Source organism: Mastigoproctus giganteus, chromosome 5, assembly GCF_048544385.1.
Source record: "Mastigoproctus giganteus isolate SK-2022 chromosome 5, ASM4854438v1, whole genome shotgun sequence".
Classification (NCBI taxonomy): domain Eukaryota; kingdom Metazoa; phylum Arthropoda; class Arachnida; order Uropygi; family Thelyphonidae; genus Mastigoproctus; species Mastigoproctus giganteus.
In genome coordinates, this window is record NC_143579.1 from 12,703,935 (window position 1) to 12,728,251 (window position 24,317).

At 36.0% G+C, this 24,317-nt stretch overlaps 1 protein-coding gene across 5 annotated transcripts in view; it reads left to right on the forward strand.

The window, feature by feature from the left end:
- The first annotated feature begins 732 nt into the window (after window positions 1–732).
- Window positions 733–24,317, forward strand: part of LOC150085178 (eukaryotic translation initiation factor 4 gamma 3-like) — a 791,506-nt gene continuing 767,921 nt past the window's right edge. For 4 of the 5 annotated variants that reach the window (XM_090373913.1, XM_090373915.1, XM_090373911.1 and 1 more), the window contains exon 1: window positions 733–981. In XM_090373913.1, the coding sequence (XP_090230039.1) occupies window positions 908–981 (74 nt within the window). In that variant the 5' untranslated portion in view covers window positions 733–907. The remainder of the gene's footprint in view (window positions 982–24,317) is intronic. The other variant, XM_090373916.1, reaches the window with a different exon arrangement.

Genomic DNA, 24,317 nt, shown 5'->3' on the forward strand with positions numbered 1-24,317 from the left:
GGACAGCGACCCTATCAACTGCAGAACTCACGAGGGTCCATCTGATGTGAAAGTGGCTGGGTTGAATAAATTCAAGGGAGATCTAGAGATATTCTCAGAGGATACGGATGGGTGAATAGTGTAATTTTTTTTTTTTTTTGTTTGGCTGACGTTTGCTTTCTTGCATGTTTGTCATTATTACTACTACTACAATAATCTTCCGGATATTAGTATTTATTTATTTATTTAAAATCCTAATTTTTCTCTTCAAACGTACTGAGTTTATTAAATTATTTTGTCCAAATTTCGATTTTACGTTTTTGCCTTAATCGATTACGTACTCGCAAATCATGGTTGAAATTTTGTTTCCTGCTCATTCATTTCTTATGAATCTTTTCGACAACCACCAATAAAGAATATTGCCCCAGTGCCTATTTTTTCCAATTCTTGTTCCCTTGATTACCATCAATTGCCGCACATAGTTTTTTTTAAAAAATATATAAGAATTTATTAGGAAGAAACTCTGTTTGAAATCTATTTCATTTTTTTTAATTAGCTGAAAATTGTAATCGAAATGTTTTTTTTTTTTTAATTATTTTTTAAAATGTGCTTCTTATTCTTTCATGATACAGCTGTATATATCCTGTGAATTAAGCTATCGAAACTTAGCAAAGTAGTCAAACTACAATATTTTCGGTTTTGTTCTAATCTGTTGCTATAAAACAATAATAATATTATTTTTTAATTTCTAAAGTGGTATCGTTAAACTGACTCTGCATCCTGTAGTAATAATTTCTACAACGAAGTATTTTAGATTTCAGTTTTCAATATTACGTTGAAAATAGTGTTGAAGTCGAAGAAAAATTAGGTATGCTTGTGCCACAGGGTTCGATGCCTCGATCCCTATGAGGACCTATATTGTACTGCAATGAATAATTTTTCGAAAACAAAATTTTTTTCGGGTCATCAAAATATTCAACATCAGCAAAGAGGACCAACTAGGTATCCCATTGCATTATAATAAATTATATTTTGTGTAATGATGAAAATGTTATAATTTAATGAAGAAAGTTATTCGTAGTTAGTTTCGCCATATACACCATGTTCTCAGCTTCCAGTAGCATATGTTAGGCTTATGGTTAAGCCTAATATAGGAATCTGAAACCACGTCATGCACAAACCTTACATTTCTAGTTGTGTAATTTCTTTGTTAATTTTCTCATAGCATTGTATAGGTGTTTGCCTTTTTAAGGAATATTGAATCTTTTACTCTCCATACATATTTTAATTTGTTAAAAAGAACAAAAAAGTTATTTTGCACACCTTGCGGTTAAACGTTAGAATTTCTTATGGGGGAGGTAAGGTGTGTTGTTGTTATTACCTGCCTTTCGTCCTCGTTGGATATTGATGGCAATTTATTTAATTAAATTGCTTAAAAAGGTAATATTCGTTTAATCTTTACTTGTGAGGATTTCGATTTCTCTAAACATCAAGTTGCAATCTCAACTATATCGAAATCTGGAAATCATATGGTAAGATCTATAATCGACTTCTGAAATAGCGAAGGTTTTTAGCGTTAAAAGCGGTATTACTGCAATCGTTTTGTTACATGCTTTGTTAGGAATATAAAACTGTTAAGGCTATATTCAGTTGTAAGCATATTTGCATTATAAGTGTTATGAAGTATAAACAGGGCATCTTTTTGTAAATTCCCTGTTTACACTCTGCCCACATTTTCTCTAACTTGCAAACCCACATTGTGAATTTATGCCATGAAATTATTTGATAAAAAAAAAAATCTGTTTTTATAGCAAAGTTGAGTAACTGTAATGGGCTCACATCTGGTGAGTATGGGCTTGGCACACCCAGGGTCTTGAGCTGGATATCATCATTCTTCTCTTTCTACTTCTCACTCTCTCTCACAGGATAACTCTGGAATTTTTTTTTGGCTGGTGCAGCATAAGCCTCAGGCTTCCTTGCACCACATAGCTAATAATAATAATGCAAATATTTTAGTACATTTGAATGCCACAAGTTTGTTTATACTTAGAAACCAACCTATTTGTAGTAGCTTTGATTTTACTGGTTTTGACAGTAAAATTTTCTGACAAGTAATTAGGTTTTCATTGATAAAACTGACAGGCATTTTATAAACTTTCTTTATTAACTTCTTCATTACGGAGATTTTTCTGTTATTACATTTACCAATGTAATGAGTTTTAGGTTTCTTGAATTATAAAGTGGCAGCGTGAAGGAATTATTTTCAGCAACCACACTAATACAATCATTTTATCCAGTTTACAAGTGAATTCTGTTTTTTTGCAGTCAAAGTTATTTACAGCTACTTCATTATATGACTGATCGAAACAAAGGCAGGATGTAAAGTAGTCTGATGACAGGATTCCAGACACAAATCCATAAACTTTGCCTCTGAACATTAATTGGGTGAACTGATTGTTATAGTCATTATAAAGTGATAGTGTGTGAATGACGTTATTACTTGCTATTACACACTCACTTTATAATTATAGTGAGTGTGTAATAGCAATCAAAGTTATTACACACTCACTTTATAATTCATCATGCTAAGTGATAGTGTGTGAATTACTTGCTTTAACACTCTCACTTTATAATTCATCATGCTAAGTGATAGTGTGTGAATTACTTGCTTTAACACTCTCACTTTATAATTCGTCATGCTTAATTAAAGCTTATGTGAGTAAATAAGTGTTCACTTATTCCATAATTTTAGTAAGTCCTGTTTTTGCATAATAAATAACATATACTTGTTTTTTTTAGGGCTGTAACTGTTTGCTTTTGACTCATACTTGACAATCTTAAAACTATTTATTGTTTATTTTATGTTAAATCTTAATGAGATTTTAACTCAAACTTTGAGGTAACAGCTCATTCTTTAACCTCAGGAGTTTATTCTGAATTCTTTGGGGCAGTATTTTTTTGAAAAAAATAAAATTTACTTATTTTATTTATTTTTTTTTTTTGTGTATACCCTTTCATTTTTCTATAAAATTCCCCCCTTCCCTAGCAGTTTTAGAGATGGGGGTTGTTATTACTGATATATTATACTAATATATAATAATTAAATTATTGATATATGATAATTAATTGAATGACTGATTTGATTAAAATAATGTAAAATGTTTCTGTAAACCATGCTTACATAAAATGAAAATGTAATTACATGAAATGCATGTAATTGCATTTCAGTGTCAGCATTAACACAATGTTAAAAACTCATTTGTTTATCTTGTGATTGTTATGCATATGGAAATTAGGCATATGACTGCAATTACTGTAGTAATTGTTTAAGGATGAAAAGTTCAAATTGGAAAATGTTAGCAATTAATTTGGAAACAAAAACAAGATTAATTAAATGAAAAACAAGATTAACTAGTAAGTTAATCTTGTTTATGGGTCATTATGACCCATTTTTTTAATGTTAACCATCAAACTATTTTACATTAAAAAAACATTACATTTCAAACCAAACTATGGTTTAAAAATTAATCTAAAACATCAAACAGTATTTTTTAATGTACATATATATAAGAAATTTTCTGGCAGTTTTTCCAAATTTCTTGGACTGCAATACATAAAACAATTGTTTTCTTGTCCTTGGACTGAGTAAAATTAGAAACTGATAAAAATAAATGTACTTGCATATGAAAGAAACTAAAATTAATTTTAATAATGTTATATCTCACATAAAAAAAATATATATATTTCATATAAACACTGCAATGGGTCATAGTAACCCATTATTTGCTGCCCAGATTAAACAACATAACTTGCATCAGTGATTGAGTAGCTTCTGAACACAAATCTAAGAGTTACAAGTATTTTTCTGCATGCAGCATCTTTTTATATATTAATAGAAATTTAATTAAATTAAAACTTCTGTTTGGGCAGTCTGACTTGTCTGTAGTATTTGTGAGTTTAATTTTACAAGTAGGCTTGCTGATGAGATGGGAGGAGGAATGTTAACTTATTTACCATGCTGGCACTAGTATACAGAAATCCCTCACCAACTGGTAGGGAATGCTTTTCTGAAGAGTATTGTGTTTAGCAAAATTGGGATTGGCAGTGTCCCACAGAAAATAGAGGTTTAGGGAAAAACAATAATATGCCAATAAAATATATGGAAAAAAAACACAGTAAACTTAATTTTCCATTTATACAACATAAAAAAACAATTAGATACAATATGAAAAAAAAAAAAGAAGCAAAAAGTGATGAAACAACACACACATACATGCACATAGTGATGAACATTTTCCTTCTTTGCATCTTCACTTGTTATGGTGAAATGTATAATCTTCAGAGCATTACAAAACAAGTCCAAACTTCCAAGGAAAAACAAAAATGATAGCCAACAACATGAAAATTTTAAGAGAAGCAGAGATACATCCATTCTTGATATAGTAATGATGTTGCTGATGAGCGCCATTGAGAGGGTAGATGGCAGTGGTTCCCACACTGTGGCCTGTCAACTTCGTGTGCTGCTGCTAGATTAGGATAAACTGATATTGAATTCGTTGACATGGCTCTTTAGATGTTTTGTGAATTACTGAGGCAGAGCATAAACAAATTCCCCTCTCTTTACACTATTTACTTCATCTGTCTCCACGTTCCATGGGAGGCAGAAGCAGTAGCTGTTCTTTTGTTGAAGGAGACTGCTAAACTGTGCATACATAAAAAAAAAAAAACCTGCATTGTGTAAAGTTTTGGTATAAAAATAAGAAACTGTGATTGCAGACCAACAGTTGAGGAGCGATTACTGTCTATCAATCAGCTCTCGAAACATTTTTATATCCAGTCTGAACTGTTATGGTATGTTGGCATAATAGAAATTAATTCCTTACATAATCTGTTTGCATGCTTTTATTAGCATTAGCATTAATAGAGGCATTTGATGCAAGAAAGCTAGCTTATGCAGCATCAGCCAAAAAAAAAAAAAAACCCACTTCCACTTCACCCCTCTGTTCGTTCGAAATACTTGTCCAGCTGAGCCTTAAACTTATTTAGGCTATCAACCTCCACCACAAGGGATGGAAGTCTGTTCCACCAACCAACCACCCGCTGGCTAAAGGCAAATTTCCTCACGTCTATCCTACATCTGTCTTTCCTCAATTTGAATTTATGCCCTCTCAGGTGATTTTTCTGAGCTAGAGGAAGAATCCCATCAGCATTGAACATGCTTAAACCATTCAAGGCTTTATACACCTCTATCAGATCACCTCGCTGGTGCCTAGTCTCCAGACACTGTAATTTGCAAAACTTAAGCTTTTCTCCGTAAGAGCACCCCTTTGTTCCATTCACTAATCTTGTTGCCCTTCTCTGTACTCGTTCCAGCAGCTCTACATCCTTCTTGAAATGAGGCCTCCAGACCTGTATACAGTACCTAGGTGTGGCCTGACCATTGCCTTATACAATGGAATAAACACCTCCTTAACCCTGCTGGAAAAATTCCTGTATATCATTGACAATACTCCATGAGCTACCCTTGCAGCCCGTCTGCACTGCTCAGAGAACTTCATATCTGCCTGCACAACCACCCCCAAGTCCCTTTCATTCTCTACCACTGTCAGTGTAGTACCACAGAGTTGATATGTTGCTCTGGGGTTGCTGTTTCCCATGTGTAGTACTTTACATTTGTCAATGTTAAACTTCATTTGCCACCTCTCAGCCCATCTGCTCAACCTTTCCAGATCCTGTTGCAGCAGCATAGTGTCAGTAGTGTCCTTGACAACCCTGCCAACCTTTGTATCGTCTGCAAACTTGGATATTAAGCTTGATATACCATCATCAATATCATTTATAAATACAGAAAACAATAATGGACCTAACACTGAGCCCTGAGGGACTCCACTAATAACATTAGTCCACGATGAGCGGTGTCCATTGATTACCACTCTCTGTCTTCTCCCCCTCAACCACCCCTTTATCCATAGCAGCAATTTGCCTCCAATGCCACACTGCTCCAATTTGTGCAGCAGTCTTCCATGTGCAACAGTATCAAAAGCCTTTCTAAGATCCAAGTATATAATATCAAAGTTATTCCCTGCATCCAGTTCTTTTGTGACTGCATCATAGTATCCAATCAAGTTGGTCAGGCAAGACTTCCCCTTAACAAAACCATGCTGTGTCTGAGCTCTAACTGAAGTCTTGTCTAAATGATCCTGCAGTGCTTCTTTAACCAGTGCCTCCATTAATTTTCCTGGAACAGAAGTTAAGCTCACAGGTCTATAATTACTTGTGTCAGCCTTTGATCCTCCTTTGTGAATTGGGGTCACATTTGCACATTTCCAGTCTATGGGTACCTCCCCTGAGTCCAAGGAAGCTCTCATAATTATGGCTAAGGGTTTGCTTACTTCCTTTGCTGCCTCCTTTAATATAACTGGATAGATCCCATCCACCCCGGGTGCCTTTCTTGTGTTTATCTTCAACAGTTTCTCCTCCACTTTACTCCCAGTTATTTCAAGATTCTGTAGCTTACTGCTAGAGTTGAATACACCTCTGGCATTCCCCTTGCTGAATAACTCCTCATGTGTGAATGTCGATGCAAAATATTCATTTAGTTTGTTAGCTACCTGAGCAGGATCATCAACAGTTGACCCATCAATATCAAGTGGACCAATCTGATTCATCCCCTTCCTTCTAGAGTTAACATAAGTAAAGAACTCTTTGCTGTTCTTCTTTGCATCCCTTGCCAAGGATTTCTCGTAATCTGCCTTTGCCTGCCTAACCTCCTTTGTAACTTGGTTGCATATCAACTTGTATCTCTCATAGGCTTCTGTGTCATGTGTTAATTTGTAAGTATCCCATGCATTTTTCTTCTCTGCCATATGCCTCATTAGATAAGTTCTTTTCCAAGATAAGTTCTTTTCCAAGATAAGCATTCAAAGAACTTATCTTGGACTGCTTCTATTTTGAATTTGCTGTTGGTAACATCATCAGTTGGTCCCACTGTATAGAATTTAAATACTGTCTCAGTCCATCGTAGTTGCCTTTACGGAAGCAATAACCCTTCCCTTTACCCCTAATGGTAGTTACCTCTTTGAGTAAATCCCACTTCAGCACACTGTGATCACTGCCACCTAGTGGTTCGTTTATCTGCAGATTCTTAATGCATGAAGAATCACTGCTGATAATCAAATCCAGAGTATTACTCCCTCTAGTTGCCTCCCGAACATGCTGATGTAGAAAACAATCATCCAATAAATCCACAAAAGCCCTGCTAGTGTGTGAGTAACCAGCCCCCAAATTCCAGTCAATATCTGGGAAATTAAAATCTCCCATTATAAGACTCTCTGATTTACTGGCCCACTCTATTTCCCTGTACAGTTCCTTATTATACTCATCAGAGTCATTAGGCCTATAGGACACTCCTACTCTCAATTTTGATCTCCCAATGCTTATGTCACACCAAACTGACTCAACACTGCACTGTCCGGCGATGTCGACTGGCTTCACTTCCTTGGTTTTTATGTGTTTCTTAACTAATAGCATAACCCCTCCCCCCTTCCTATCCTGTCTATCCTTTCTGTAGACGTACTCCCCAAATTGCAGTTCTGCATCCCTTATATCTGTGTGACACCACGTCTCTGATATCCCAACAATATCTGCCTTTGATGTTTTGAGCAATACTTCAAATTCATCAAATTTATTTACTAAACTCCTAGCATTGGTGTACACGCAAGTATACCTGCACCTGTTTCTATTCTTAGCTACCCTAACACAACCCATGTGTTTACTTGTACCGCAATGGCTCCCAGCAGTCTCTGAAATACCATGCATCTTGTTTTCCAGGCTTCTGCTCATTCTAATAGAAGCAGTGCAAGAATCTCTTTCACCTCTGCCAGTGGCTACTGTCAATCTATTGGTCTTTGTCTCCCCCCAAGCTAGCAGTTTTCCGACCCACCTAACACTGCCTTGATAGCATCAGCAAATATTCTTGCACCCTTTCTATTTAAGTGTATCCCATCCCTGTAGAAGCAATCTCTCCTGTTAACAAGTACAGTCCAGGCTGAAAAAAATTCTACCCCTTGAGCCTTGCACAATCTTTCCAGGGCCGAATTGATCGACAAGGCTCTCATCATATACTCCCTCCTATCGTGTCTGGGCAGAATTGCAGACACTTTCAAATTCAACCCTAATTCTCGGCTTTTGTTCAACAGTGACCTGTACTTGTTAAGTAATACTTGTTAAGTATTTCAGGCATTTCATCGTATTTTATTTATTTCAATATATTTTTCCAAATTTAATTTTTTTTAAATGTTTCATTTTTATTCAGTGTATCCTGTTCAAAGCTTATTTGTTTTATTTAAATATTTATAATTATCTTACTGTGCTTACCTGGACCCTAGTTCTGATTATTAGAACACTGTAATTATTGACTGGCTATGAATTTAAGTAATTATAATGCAAATAGCCATGCAGGAATTACAAATGTCTGCTTTTTTTTCCAACTACATTATTGATTTTGAAAGCATTGATGAAAGGATGTGTATGCCTCCCGAGACTGATCTTATTTGTAGCTATTACATTAAAAGTGTCAGAAAATAATGTTACAAGGCTGAATACAATCAAGGCTACAAGACTCCCTCCCATGGATCTTTTTCATATTTTTATTTTTTCATGGAATATCAAATATGAAAGTTGATTGGAACCTGTAGTGTTCTTATTGACATTTAGAAGGAAGTTTGGTTCAACAAACAAAAAGCGAAGAGGTAAATGAAAAAGAAATGTTACTTTGATAAATCTGCAGTTGAAGTGCAAATGGATGTTGACTAGTTTTGAAGAGACATGGAATTACAAGTGCTAATTGTCTGGGAGAGAAAGAGAGATGGATTTACAATGGAGAGGAAACAATATGTGTGGGATTATCCTAAAAATGTAATCATGTCCAGGATTCAGTTTTTCAAAATAAGTATGAGAGCAGCAGATTTTTTTCTGCAATAAATAAGACAGGATTTGGTTTTAGAATGTTTGAAGTTAACTAAAATGAAATTAAACATGTTAAATGATGATTTACAAAATTGAACACTGTTATATCACATTAAAGGAATTGTTGATAACTGCAACAGGTAATGGTGAATATGACATCCACTTAAGTGACCAATTCTTCAAGGAGGCATCACTGCTTCCTTGAAGAATTGGTCACTGTTTTATTTATGCAGAACAAAATTTTTCCTAAACAAGAATTTAACGTTACTGTCTTCAGTTTTTTTCAGAATGAATTCACAATCAATTAAATAAGTAAAATCATTCAGAAGTAAAAATTAAATGGAAATGAAAACATTAAGCCATTATTATAATGCATCTTCACATCTGTCTGATAAAATTTTATTGTGGCAATATCAATATAAAGTACTAGTACTACACTTCATGCACAACCTATGGATCAGGTAGTCCTGATCAACTGTAAATGTTTGTCTCAAAGGAAACAGTTGAAGAGTGTTTGGTTTTTTGGTGATAGTAGGACGTAAGGAGGAAAGAGTAGCCAATATTAAAAATAATGTGAAAAGTGCTGTTTGCATTTTGAATGAAGTAAAGCAGATTACAATATTAAGTGCATGTATTGAAAAGCTGTTAAATAATGATGACATTATTTCATTTCATTTGGATGGAATTAAAAGATAGAGTATCAAAATGGATTGCACAACAGCAGCAAAAAGGATATTAATTTGAGGGGGAAGAATTTTGAGGCTGAATACGTTATAGCAGAGGTTCTCAAACATTCTCGGTTCACGTCGCCCTTAGTGTCTCAATAGTAGTAGTAGTAGTAGTAGTGGCATGTGATGCAAGAAAGCAAGTGTATGAGCTTATGCAGCATCAGCCAAAAAAAAAAAAATCACTCCATTCCCTCCAAATGCCTGTCCAGTTCCTCCTTAAATTTATTTAACCTATCAACTTCCACAACGACAGATGGAAGTTTGTTCCAGCAATTAAAACAACCACTGGCTAAAGGCAAATTTCCGCACATCTATTCTACATCTGTTTTTTCTTAATTTGAATTTATGCCCCCTTAGAATCGTAATCTAAACAAGTGGAAGAATCCCATCAGAATTCAGCGTGCTCAACCCATTCACGGCACCCCCTAGGCCAAAAGCTTAAATTTATTAAGTAGTTAGTAGCTGAGTGGTCAGGAGCGGGAGTGCAGTAGCACACGCTCTTTTGAGTAGACTGGGGTTCAAGCCCCTGACTGCTGAATACGATCGATCTACCAACCCGCACTGGACCAGTGTGGCAGATTATGGTCCATTTCCCCCAGCATGAATTGTTGAGGAGGCTTCCGTCCTGCAGTGGGTTGATAATGGCTGCACTTTACCTTTTTTTTTTTTTTTTTTTTTTTAGGTCCAAACAATGTAGTAAGTAATGTTGAAATTGTGATAATGTTAACACTGAACTACCTTGAGCTAGTAGTTTGTGCGGTGTCTGACAGATGTCAAATATTGCTGTTTCCCTTGAAAATTTAAAATATCCCGTGGTGCATAGTTTGGGAACTGCTGCATTATAGTGATGAAAAAAGAAATAGCAACAGCATTTCAAGATGAAAGAAATCTGTATGAAATGGGAAATGAAGGAAAAAAAAAGTAAGGAATAAAAAATTAAATTGCTCCAAGGCAGAAGCTTCCTCAGTGCCCTTATTAAATTTGCTAATTCTGATGTGGAATTTGAAAAATAGTTTTATCGCTAGGAGAAAGAAATTTCATACAAGTTCCTACTGTATTGGAACTTGTATGAAATTGTGACCCATGAATACAGTAGGAACTTTACTGGACATAAATTCCATATCAAAAATCATACAGTTGCTTTTTTCTTCAAAGTGACTGTATGATTGGTGAGAGAGACCATCTCTATCTCATTAAATTTATAGTTATTAACATTTAATACATTAATTAAATATTAGTAAATTAATAAGAGGAGTTTACCTCAATATAGTACGTGGAACACTTCCGTATGATACCCTCCAGAAATTAAAACGGAAAAAACGAAAAAATCGACCACTTACCGGTCCATTAAAGTAAAATATAAATAATTAAAGTAAAATATAAATAATTAAATAATCAATTTAACACAATTCAAAACAATTAAAATTCAAATTAACGCAATTAAAAGAATAACGAAAATATTCAAAACGATCTTCCTTCCTTAGGAAGGAAGATCGTTTTGAAAATTTTCGTTATTCTTTTAATTGCGTTAATTTGAATTTTAATTGTTTTGAATTGTGTTAAATTGATTATTTAATTATTTATATTTTACTTTAATTATTTATATTTTACTTTAATGGACCGGTAAGTGGTCGATTTTTTCGTTTTTTCCGTTTTAATTTCTGGAGGGTATCATACGGAAGTGTTCCACGTACTATATTGAGGTAAACTCCTCTTATTAATTTACTAATATTATTATCAACGTAGAACAGATTGAGTATTACAGCTCTGATTCATACTATCTAATTAATTAAATATATTAAAAATTAATTTTGTTTAAAAATTATATTTTTCATTTTCTATGCTATTTGGACTCTGTTGTTCAGTTTTATTATTTTTTTTAATATAAACATTTTCGTAGAATTTTACCTTGCTTCTCATCATGTGCATTTTGTTACCATCTAAATTAACATATGGGGCATTGAGAATCAGAGTGGTGTAAGTCAGTCCGAGTTTTGAGAACAAGGTGTTCTCAAATTTGACACCAATGAGTTTTTGAACAAGGTGTCAAATTTAATTTAATGAATTGTGATACACCTGGAGGTTAAAAAGATCAAAAATTTACACGAGCTTGACAGTTTTTGTTAATATTCAAATTTTTGGTCTTCAGTGTTGATATTAGCATTAGCATTAGTAGAGGCATATGATGCAAGAAAGCAAGCTTATTCAGCATCAGCCAAAAAAAAAAAAAAAAAAAACCCCACTCCCATTTCACCCCTCTGTTCGTTCGAAATACCTGTCCAGTTGAGCTTTAAATTTGTTCAGGCTATCAACTTCAACAACAAGTGATGGAAGTCGGTTCCACCAACCAACCACCCGCTGGCCAAAGGCAAATTTCCGCACATCTATCTGACATCCGTCCTTCCTCAATTTGAATTTATGCCCTCTGAGGTGATTATTCTGAGCAAGATGAAGAATCCCATTGGCATTGAGCATGCTCAAACCATTCAAAGCCTTATACACCTCTATCAGATCACCTCGCCGGTGCCTAGTCTCCAGACTGTAATTTGCAAAACTTAAGCCTTTCTTCGTAAGAGCAACCCTTTGTTCCATTCACTAATCTTGTTGCCCTTCTCTGTACCCATTCCAGCAGTTCTACATCCTTCTTGAATTGAGGCCTCCAGACCTGTATACAGTACTCAAGATGTGGCCTAACCATTGCCTTATATAATTGACTTACACCATTATGTTTCTAAGTAGTTTGTTTACCTATTTTGAAATGGTAAATTACTGTCAGGAGATGACTATTATCAAAACTGTGATTTCATACAGAAGAGATTATATTTTTTTCCTGTAAAAAGTATACTTAACAAAATTTTAAACCTGAGTGATAGGCACATTGGGAATTTTTTGTCAAAATAGTTAAGATTGTCTTAGTTGCTTGCAGAATGATAATAAAAAAAGCTAAGATGAACATGACGAATTTAATTATAAAGATGGTCGCAAAATTAAAAAAAAAATTACTTCTTGTTGATGTCCTTTTTAAAAAAAAAAAAAAAAAGCAATTAAAAAGCCATCACTAATTCGATAATCATAAAACACTGTCACTACAAACAAACTACTGTTTTTGCTTCATCTTCTTCCTTGTAGTCAGATAAGGGACCTAGATCATCAGCTTCTTTTGGGCTTCTAATACATTTAAAGAAGGCATGGCAAACTGGAGGGATGTATTTGAGAAAGTATAGCATGTCTTCTTTCTTTAGAAAGTTCAGAAATCTAGGGCAATCATACAACTTTTCTTGTTTAGTACTTTTCAAGCTCTTAGGTCGACCCTCCTTAATGGGTTTGACATTCATTTTGTGAACAGGTTTTCCTTTTCATAATGGAGCCACTGTATCTTCAACCAGTTTACGTTTTCACCTTCATTCTTCTGTTTTGTTATGCCTTTTTCAAGAGCTGTTTTCAAAAAGTCATTGTTGCTTCTTTACAACCATAAACCTGTTGTCTTCTGGCACACTTCATAGTATTGTACCATTCATCTGGAACATAGATAATCTTGTTTTTTTTTTTTCAGCTTGTTCAATCAGCCCAAATTCTGAGTCATTTGGAAGGTAAGAGTGGCCAGAAACCATGAATTTATGGTCTGTGACTTCAGCTGAAGTTTCTTGAATCAATTTCATTAACAATAAGGAAACCTTGATGTTCCAATTTTGGCCATTGCATGTGTTGCTGTATATTATCATATCCTTTTTTTTGTTCAACTTAATATGCTTAGTCAGGCAAGAAGCAATCTCTTGTAAACCTTTGGATGCAGTGGTCTCATCCCAAATATACATGTAGCCAAGGTCATTTGTGATATCATCCAAACCTAAGTTATAGCAGTACATATTGCGCCTATAGTAATCATCAGAAATGGTTAAGGAACTTCCTGTCCAGATTATCTATTCGATTGTAATGACTGAAATGCTGGGAAATTATTAATGTGATCCTTGAATAACCATTTTTGCTCGTCAGTTATCTTTTGTGCCACTACATGTTTATCCCTTAAATCTTCTCCTACAGACTTCCCCTTCCTTACTTTTTCTAAACCTGTTGTCACCTTTCCATCAGATACAACAAAAGTGTTGAGAAAGAATTTTTTACCTACACATACTGTGGTATTTTCTTTTTGAATGTAAAACAAATTTGTGCATTGTTTTCCTCCCTTACTGCCATTCTGAGGCTACCTTTGCTTTGTAGGTTCTTTATGTATGAGACCGCATAAATATGCATTCTGTCGAGAAAAATCGGCCGTGAATATAAAATTATCAAATTGCTTTCTCCTTTGCTCTTCTGTTAATGATTCCATGCATCTTTTTTTTTTACAACCACAATCTACGTTTTCAAACTGCTTACATTCAACTTGTGTTCCTTTTGAGTTCACATACACCTGACCTGAATTACAAAATTTTCTGGCTACAGCTCTCTTTGACTCTTTTCTTTGTCATTTTCTAGGTCTTAAGGAAGTTACCTGGCATGCTTCTTCTACTTGGTTGGCATCTTGATGTGCTGAATCATTTCTTACATTTGTATTATCACCTCCATCTTCCTGTATTGCCATCTGAATCAAACACATTTCAAATTAGAACCTAGGCTAATAACACTAGCCAACACGCCTTTTACCTTCAAGAACTTAAATGCTGTTTTTAACCAATTTTTATGAGTAGATTTTGAAAAACACCATGATAGTTTTGCATCACGTCACAGTTATTAAATCTAGAGGGAGCTACGTTTTACCAAAATATGCCAGTTTTGCATAATTTAGCCATAATGTATCACATACTGATTTATTTTTAACAGATATAAGCTAATTCTCTTAATTTTAGCATTTGATGCTGGCCTTGGTTTTCTTGTGATAAACATAATCAGACTTCTACCTATGGTTCTTAGCTTCAAATTCTGATGCAACGATTTACAATTTGAAGAGAGCACACTTAGCGTTTTTGGTGAGCATTTTTGTAGGCTGTGCTAAGGTTTTCCAAGTAGGTTCTAGGTTACAGCAGCGGAATGTACCTGCATCAGGAACAAATATTTCAGTGTTTCAAAAAGGACATGAGAAGTTTTTGAAATATTTTGCTACGGAGGACAGTACGTGTTTTTGTAAAAACATTGTTGGACTTCTGAAAACACTAGGTGTCATGCATAAGTCAGATGAATGGCATTTATTCGTAGATGCCTCCAAAATTAAGTTTAAAAACAGTTTAGCTTCATAATGGCAACAAATTTCCATCAGTTCCTGTGTTTCATTCATTTGGACTTAAAGTCATGAAAGCATGTCTAAGGTTCTACATGTTATAAAATACCAGGATTATGGTTGGAACTTAAGGTTATTGGTTTTCTAGTTGGTTTGCGGGGGGTTTCACAAAATATTGTTGTTCTTTGTGTTTGTGGAACAGCTGTGTGACAGAGAACATTGTTGTGCAACACTGGGACAAGCAGGACAATGTAATGTAAAATATATTTAGTGCAATCAGACAAGGTTCTTCTTTCACCCCTGCACAACAAACTTGGATTGATGAAAAATTTTGTGAAGGAACTGGAAGGAGGTAACGGATTTGCATACTTGAGAAGTGTGTTTCCTAATTTAACATATGCCAAACTTAAGGAATTTTTGTAGGATCCCAAATTAGGAAATTCCTGAAAGACAATGTGTTTGAAAGTCAGTTAAAGAAGGTTGAATTGGCAGCTTTGCTATCAGTTAAGTCAGTAGTACATGGTTTTTTGGGTAATAGGAAAGAAGAAAACTATGAAATGTTGGTGTCTAATTTACTCGAGTGCTACATGGGCTGTCGAATGTTTTGAAAATTCATTTTCTTCATTCCTATCTCGAATTTTCCCCCAAAAATCTGGGAGATGATATTTCATCAAGATATTTCCACGATGGAAAAGCAGTATCAAGGTCCCTGGGGTCCTGTAATGATGGGGAATTACTGCTGGTTCCTTGCAAGGGGAGAGTAAGCGGGAATACAAGAGAAAATTTCCTTCAGTAGCAAACATTTTTAAGGACAATTACATGTATGCTGATTATATATTATTGAAGTATTTTGCTATGATTTATGATATATTTTTTGAAGTTAAGTGAGTTTTAGAGAACGTACAATATATATTTATACACTTGTATTACAAACTTGAATTATATATATATATATATATCCCTTTATTTTGACATTGGATGTTGGTACATCTTTTGAAGTAGACGTGATAGACTTTTCATGGTGATTTTTGGAATCAGCTCATTTATTTCCTCCAGAATCACATATTTTCATTGCGGAGGTATGACAAAAATTTTTTTTTGTTGGCTAGTGTTTTGTTGGCTAGTGTAAAATTGTTGTCAAATACCCTACTGTGTTCAGTTAAATATTTTCATAGTAGAATCTGAAGCCAACAGTAAAGTTTAAACATTAACCCCAGGGGCTCACATCTGGTGAGTAGGCTTGGCACACCCAGGGTCCTGAGCTGGATATCATCATTCTTTTTCTTGGTGATTCCCTTCTACTTCTTTCTCTTTCTCGGGGTAATTCTGAAATTTTTTTTTTTTTTGGCTGGTGCAGCATAAGCCTCAGGCTTCCTTGAACCATATGGCTAATAATAATAACCAATAAAAATATAGCCTATAATTTACCAAATATATAATGGTTTGTAATGTAATTAAAATAACTTACTTTTAAATCACTATCATCGGTTGATGACAATCTGGATTCTTATTGCTATTAGCATTAGCATTAGTAGAGGCATTTGATGCAAGAAAGCAAGCTTATGCAGCATCAGCCAAAAAAAAAAAAAAAAAAAACCCCACTTCCACTTCACCCCTCTGTTCGTTCAAAATACCTGTCCAGCTGAGCCTTAAACTTATTTAGGCTATCAACCTCCACCACAAGGGATGGAAGTCTGTTCCACCAACCAACCACCCGCTGGCTAAAGGCAAATTTCCGCACATCTATCCTACATCTGTCTTTCCTCAATTTTAATTTATGCCCTCTCAGGTGATTTTTCTGAGCTAGAGGAAGAATCCCATCAGCATTGAGCATGCTTAAACCATTCAAGGCTTTATACACCTCTATCAGATCACCTCGCTGGTGCCTAGTCTCCAGACACTGTAATTTGCAAAACTTAAGCCTTTCTTCGTAAGAGCACCCCTTTGTTCCATTCACTAATCTTGTTGCCCTTCTCTGTACTTGTTCCAGCAGCTCTACATCCTTCTTGAAATGAGGCCTCCAGACCTGTATACAGTACCCTAGGTGTGGCCTGACCATTGCCTTATACAATGGAATAATCACCTCCTTATCCCTGCTGGAAAAATTCCTGTATATTATTGACAATACTCCATGAGCTACTCTTGCAGCCCGTCTGCACTGCTCAGAGAACTTCATATCTGCCTGCACAACCACCCCCAAGTCCCTTTCATTCTCTACCACTGTCAGTGTAGTACCACAGAGTTGATACGTTGCTCTGGGGTTGCTGTTTCCCATGTGTAGTACTTTACATTTGTCAATGTTAAACTTCATTTGCCACCTCTCAGCCCATCTGCTCAACCTTTCCAGATCCTGTTGCAGCAGCATAGTGTCAGTAGTGTCCTTGACAACCCTGCCAACCTTTGTATCGTCTGCAAACTTGGACATTAAGCTTGATGTACCATCATCAATATCATTTATAAATACAGAAAACAAGCTATCATCACTGTTGAGTAAATAATCCTCCCTGTCTTGAGATTTCAACTAAAAAGACATCTCGTTACATGGAAATATGAAATATAAAACATGAAATGACATCTTGCTACAACAATACAAACAACCAACTTGAAACATATCTTTCATCACATTAGAAACAGAATGGTGTACTTCACTATGATTCTAAACCTTACACTTGTATATTGTTAACTATTCGAAACAAGTCCTGATATCTCTTGGTTAGAACTGTAACTTTGATTATTTTGTTATGAAACTAAACAGTGGACACCTAGAGAAGGCAGGAAATATGAACAGGTCATATTTAAAAAATTACCGACTTACACCACTGTGATTCTCATCATCCCATGTGTTGCTGGATTGTGAATAATTTTGCTTCTTTTTATGAAATACAGCTTGAAACATTTGCATGTAATTCGAGTCAATAATTTGGACTTATCACTAATTCAGACTACTCCTTTGCTCTGTTAGGGAAAGGGATAGTCTGAGTTAGTGAAAAGTAAGGTATTTTTTCTCTATGTATCATATAGATTGGGAGAGGAGTTCTTATTAATGGCAAAATGATGCAAGGAGGCAAGCTTATGTAACATCTGCCAAAAAAAAAAGTAAGAAAGAAAATACCAACTATCCAGTTTCACCACCACTTCTAGCTTTAGAGCATTGATATTAGTAGTGGCAAATGATGCACGGAAAAAACCACTTCCCACATCACCTGTATAACTCTGCTAATAATTTGCATAGTTCCTCCTCAAAATTTATTCAAACTGCCTGCTGGCTGAAAGCAAATTTCCACATATCTAGCCTGAAACTATCCTTCCACAGTTTAAATTTATGCCCCCCATGTGTGTTGTCTGCAAAAGAGGAAGGATGCCATGATTCAGCATTTAGCCTAACTGAATCCACTAAAAGCCTTAAAACACCTTATTCAGATGTTGCAGCTGTCTTGTTTCCACTTGCTGCAGTGTGTAGAACTGAAGCCTTTCTTGGTAAGAATACCCTTTTATTTCCCCTCACTAATCTTGTTACCCATCTCTGCACCCATTCCAACAGATTAACATTTTTCCTAAAATGATGCTTCCAGACTTGTATGCAGCATTCAGGATGTGATCTAACCCTATACTACAGGATAATCACTTTATCCCTGCTAGCAGAATTTATGTATGTCATGGACAAAACCCCATGAGCTGTCCTGGATGCCTAGTTGCACAATTCAGAAAACTTCATGTCTGACTGCACAATTACCTCTTAGTCATTTTTTTGTTTTCCACTACCCTCAGTGTTGTGTCACATAGTTGGTATGTTTTTATAGGATTATTGATACCCGCATGCAGTACGTTGCATTTTTCAATGTTAAACTTCAGTTGTTGTTTCTTAGCCCAGCTCTCTAATTTTTCTAGCTCTTGTAATCCAATCTTTAAATTTAAATATTTCAACCTCCATGAGAGTAGATAGGAGTTTATTTTATCAGGCAATCACTCTTTGATTAAAAGAAATTTTTGAAGATTGTGTTCTAGCATTAGCATTAGTAGAGGATTATGATGCAAGAAAGAAAGCTTATATAGCATCAGCCAAAAAAAAAAAAAAAAAAAAAATCCCTTCCTGTTTCACTCATCCATTCACTCCAAAAGTTTGTCTAGCTTAGCCTTGAATTTAAGCTGTCAACTTCCACAATGACATATGGAAGTTTGTTCAAGCAATGAACCACTCGCTGGCTAAAGGCAAATTTCCATACATCTGTTCTACAACTGTCTTTCCTCAGTTTTAATTTATGCCCCCTCAGGGGTGGAATCTGAGCAAGAGAAAGAATCCCACAAGGTCACCTTGCAGGTGCATCTCCAGACACTGCAATTTGCAGAATTTAAGCCTTTCTTGGTAACAGTAACCCATTATTCCACTCACTAATCTCGTTGCCCTTCTCTGTACTAGTTCCAGCAGCACTACATCTATCCTAAAATGAGGTCTCCAGACAGGTTAAGGGTTGCCATATCTCAGCCTGTCTGCTCAACTTTTCTAGATTCTATTGCAGCAGCGTACCGTCGTTACTGTCCTTAACAACCCAGGCAACCTATGTCTCATCTCCAGACTTGGACGTTAGTCTGATATACCTTCATCAATATCGTTGATAAATATACAAAACAACAATGGGCCTAGCACCGAACCATGGGGAATCCACTAATAACATTATTCCACGAAGAGCAGTGTCCATTGATAACCACACTCTATGTTCTCACACTCAACCATCCTTTTATCCATTGTAGCAACTTGCCTTAATGCCATACTGCTCCAATTGTCTTATACTGCCAGAGCAGGTCATGGAGTTTTGTCAATGATATATAGGAATTTTGCTAGCAGAGACAAGGAGGTGATTATTCCTTTGTATAAGGAAATGGTCAGGCCACACCTTGAGTACTGCATACAGGTCTGAAGGCTTCATTTTAGGAAGGATGTAGAGTTGCTAGAATGAGTACAGAGAAGAGCAACAAGATTGGTGAGAGGAAAGGGGTGCGCTTACAAAGAAAGGCTTAAGTTCTGCAAGTTGCAACATCTGGAGACTAGGCACCTGCAGGGTGATCTGATTGAGGTGTATAAGGCCTTGAATGGTGTGGGCAGACTCAATGCTGACAGGATACTTCTGCTTGCTCAGACTAAGAACCTGATCGGGCATAGATTCAAATTGAGGAAAGACAGTTGTAGAATAGATGTGTGGAAGTTTGCCTTTAGCCAGCGGGTAGTTGATTGCTGGAACAGACTGACTTCCATCTGTTGTTGTGGAAGTTGATAGCTCAAATAAATTTAAGGCTGAACTAGACAAACATTTGAAGTGACTGGATGGGCAAAATGGGAATTTTTTTTTTTTTTTTTTTTGGCTGATGCTGTTATAAGCTTGCTTTCTTGCATCATATGCTTCAACTAGTGCTAGTGCTAATTTGTATAGTACTCATGTGCAACAGTGTTAGAAGCTGCCCTGAAATACAAGTATTTGATATGAAAATTATTTTTTGCCTCCAGTTCCTTTGTGACCACATCATAGTATCCAATCAAATTGCTTAGACAAGACTTTCCATTAACAAACCCATGCTGTGTCCGAGTTATTACTGCAGTCTTGTCTAGATGACCATGCAGGGCTTCTTGTTTAACCACTCACTTTATTATTTTCTCTGGAACAGAAGTTCAACTAACAGGTCTGTAATTACTTGTTGCTTTTTGATCCCCGTTTGTGAATTGGGGATACAATTGTGCATCTCGCTGAGCTCAAGGATGCTGTTGTAATTATGGCTAACTTACTCTGCTTACTTCCTTTAATATAACTGCATAGATCCCATTTACCACAGGTGCCTTTCTTATTTTTAACTTCAACAATTTCTCCTCCACTTTGCTCTGTTATTATAAAATCATTTATCCCCCTGTTAGTTTAATAAGTTTCTGTCCTCCATTTCTCTACAGAATTCCTCATGTTTGAATGTAGATGGAAAAAATTATTCAGTTTGTCAGCCATTTGAGCAGGATAATCAACAATAGAACCATCGATATCAAGTGGTCCAATCTGATTCATCCCCTTCTTTCTAGAGTTTACATAAGTAAAGAAGTCGTTACTGTTTTTATTTGCATCCTTTGCCAAAGATTTCTCGTCATTTGCCTATCCTTGCCTAATCTCCTTTATGACTTGATTACAGACTGCCTTATATCTATAAGGCAGTCTGTAAGTTATAAGTGGTGATCATTTGTGTATTAAGAATTTGCAGATAAAGGAATCACTAGTGGCAGTGATCACAGTGTTACCTTCAGCAAATTCTAAGTGGAATTAATCATGGAAGCTACTAAAAGTTTCATACCTATTAAGAAATGTTGTTCAAGGTTTAGGCCTAAATGGTTATCAAATGAACTAATGAGACTCATTGAGACCCATTGTCTCAATGAGCTAATCAAATGAACTAATGAGACCCATTATTGTTTTCGGTATTTATAAATGATATTGATGATGGTATATCAAGCTTAATGTCCAAGTTTGCAGATGATACAAAGGTTGGCAGGGTTGTCAAGGACACTACTGACACTATGCTGCTGCAACAGGATCTGGAAATGTTGAGCAGATGGGCTGAGAGGTGGCAAATGAAGTTTAACATTGACAAATGTAAAGTACTACATATAGGAAACAGCAATCCCAGAGCAATGTATCAACTCTGGTACTACACTGACAGTGGTTGAGAATGAAAAGGACCTGGGGATAATTGTGCATGCAAGTTCTCTGAACAGTGCAGACGGGCTGCAAGAGTAGCTCATGGTGTCTTGTTAATGATATACAGGAATTTTTCCAGCAGGGATAAGGAGGTGATTATTCCATTGTATAAGGCAATGGTCAGGCCACACCTAGAGTACTGTATACAGGTCTGGAGGCCTGTATACAGCAAAGGAAATAAGCAAGCCCGTAGCCATAATTATGAGAACTTCTTTGGACTCAGGTACCCATAGACGGGAGATGTGCAAATGTGACCCCAATTCACAAAGGAGGATCAAAGACTAACACAAGTAATTATAGACCTGTGAGTTTAACTTCTGTTCCAGGAAATTAATGGAGGCACTGCAGGATCATCTAGACAAGACTTCAGTTAGAGCTCAGACACAGCATGGTTTTGTTAAGGGAAAGTCTTGCCTGACCAATTTGATTGGATACTATGATGCAGTCACAAAAGAACTGGATGCAGGGAATAACTATGATATTATATAGCTGGATCTTCGAAAGGCTTTTGATACTGTTGCACATGGAAGACTGCTGCACAAATTGAACAGTGTAGCATTGGAGGCAAATTGCTGCTATGGATAAAGGGATGGTTGAGGGGGAGAAGACAGAGAGTGGTAATCAATGGCCACTGCTCATCGTGGACTAATGTTATTAGTGGAGTCCCTCAGGGTTTAGTGTTGGGTCCATTATTGTTTTCTATATTTATAAATGATATTGATGATGGTATATCAAGCTTAATGTCCAAGTTTGCAGACGATACAAAGGTTGGCAGGGTTGTTAAGGAAACTACTGACGCTATGCTGCTGCAACAGGATCTGGAAAGGTTGAGCAGATGGGCTGAGAGGTGGGAACTGAAGTTTAACATTAACAAATGTAAAGTACTTCATATGGGAAGCAGTAACCCCAGAGTAATGCATCAGCTGTATGGTAGTACATTGACAGTGGTAGAGAATGAAAAGGAACTGGGGGTAATTGTGCGAGCAGATATGAAGTTCTATGAGCAGTGGAGACAGGCTGCAAGAGTAGCTCATGGTGTCTTGTCAATGATATACAGGAATTTTTCTAGCAGGGATAAGGAGGTGATTATTCCCTTGTATAAGGCAGTGGTCAGGCCACACCTTGATTACTGTATACAGGTCTGGAGGCCTCATTTCAAGAAGGATGTAGAGCTGCTGGAATGAGTAAAGAGAAGGGCAGCAAGATTAGTGAATGGAACAAAGGGTTGCTCTTATGAAGAAAGGCTTAAGTTTTGCAAATACAGTATCTGGAGACTAGTCACTGGCGAGGTGATCTGATAGAGGTGTATAAAGCCTTGAATGGTTTGAGCATGCTCAATGCCAATGGGATTCTTCCTCTTGCTCAGAATAATCACCTGAGTGGGCATAAATTCAAATTGATGAAAGACAGATGTAGGATAGATGTGTGGAAATTTGCCTTTAGCCAGCAGATAGTTAGTTAGTGGAACAGACTTCCATCCCTTGTTGTGGAAGTTGATAGCCTAAATAAATTTAAGGCTCAGCTGGACAGGTATTTCGAACGAACAGAGAGGTGAAATGGGAGTGTTTTTTTTTTTTTTGCTGATGCTGCGTAAGCTTGCTTTCTTGCATCATATGCCTCTATTAATGCTAATGATAAATAATAATGATATGATGGCAAAATTATTTTAAATCATCCTTAAAAAATTATTTACAACATGGTAACCTATCAGATTGGTTAGAGAAGACCACCCCTTGACATCCATGCTGTGATTGCAAGTATGATTGCATGCCTGTCCAAATGGTCCTGTAATACTTCTTTAACCATTGATTCTATTACTTTCCTTGGAACAGATGTGAAGCTGACAGATTTGTAGATGCTCTTATAATTATGGCTTAAGGTTTGCTTACCTCCATTTCTGCCTCCCATAATATAATCGGATATATTCCATCTGCCGTTTTTAATGTTTCTCCACTTTCCTCTCAGTTACCACACAGTCATTTTGCTCCTTGTTAGAGTTGATTAACTTATGTTATCTCCTTCCCTAACGAATTCCTCATGTATGAATGTAGATGCAAAATACCTATTCAATTTGTTCACAACCTGAGCAGGGTCATCAACAGTTAACCCTTTGACTTCAAGTGGCACAATGTCATTCAAACCTTCTTTCTACTATTAATATAAGCATACAAGTCATTGCTGTTTTTTTTTGCATTCTTTGCCAGAGACTTCATAATCTGCCTTAGCTTGCCTAACCTCCTTTGTAACTTGATTACAGACTAATTTATATCTACCATACGCTTGTGTATCACCTGATAATTTATATGCATTCTGTGCACTTTTCTTCTCTGCAATGTACCTCAATAGTTTATCTGACATCCATTTAGGTCTAAGCTTTCAACAGTATTCCTTTGTTGCTGTGAAAAGCTTGGGAGCTTTTTTTATTACTTCCCTGAATACTTCCCATTTAGAATTGGCTGTTGGTAACATCATCACTTGGTCACACTGCACACAATTTAAAAACTGTCTTAGATCTAACAAATAGATATTTATTTACTGTATACCCAGTATAAAATAAAAATATAAGTACAATTTCAGTAGCTTTCGGAACTCGTGTCCCTTTATCAACTGACAAATTTGAATACATTACAAGCAAAGTGTGGCACGTTACTCATTCGTCATTGTTGTAGCACGGACGTGTGCTGCCTTGCGCCAGTGATCATC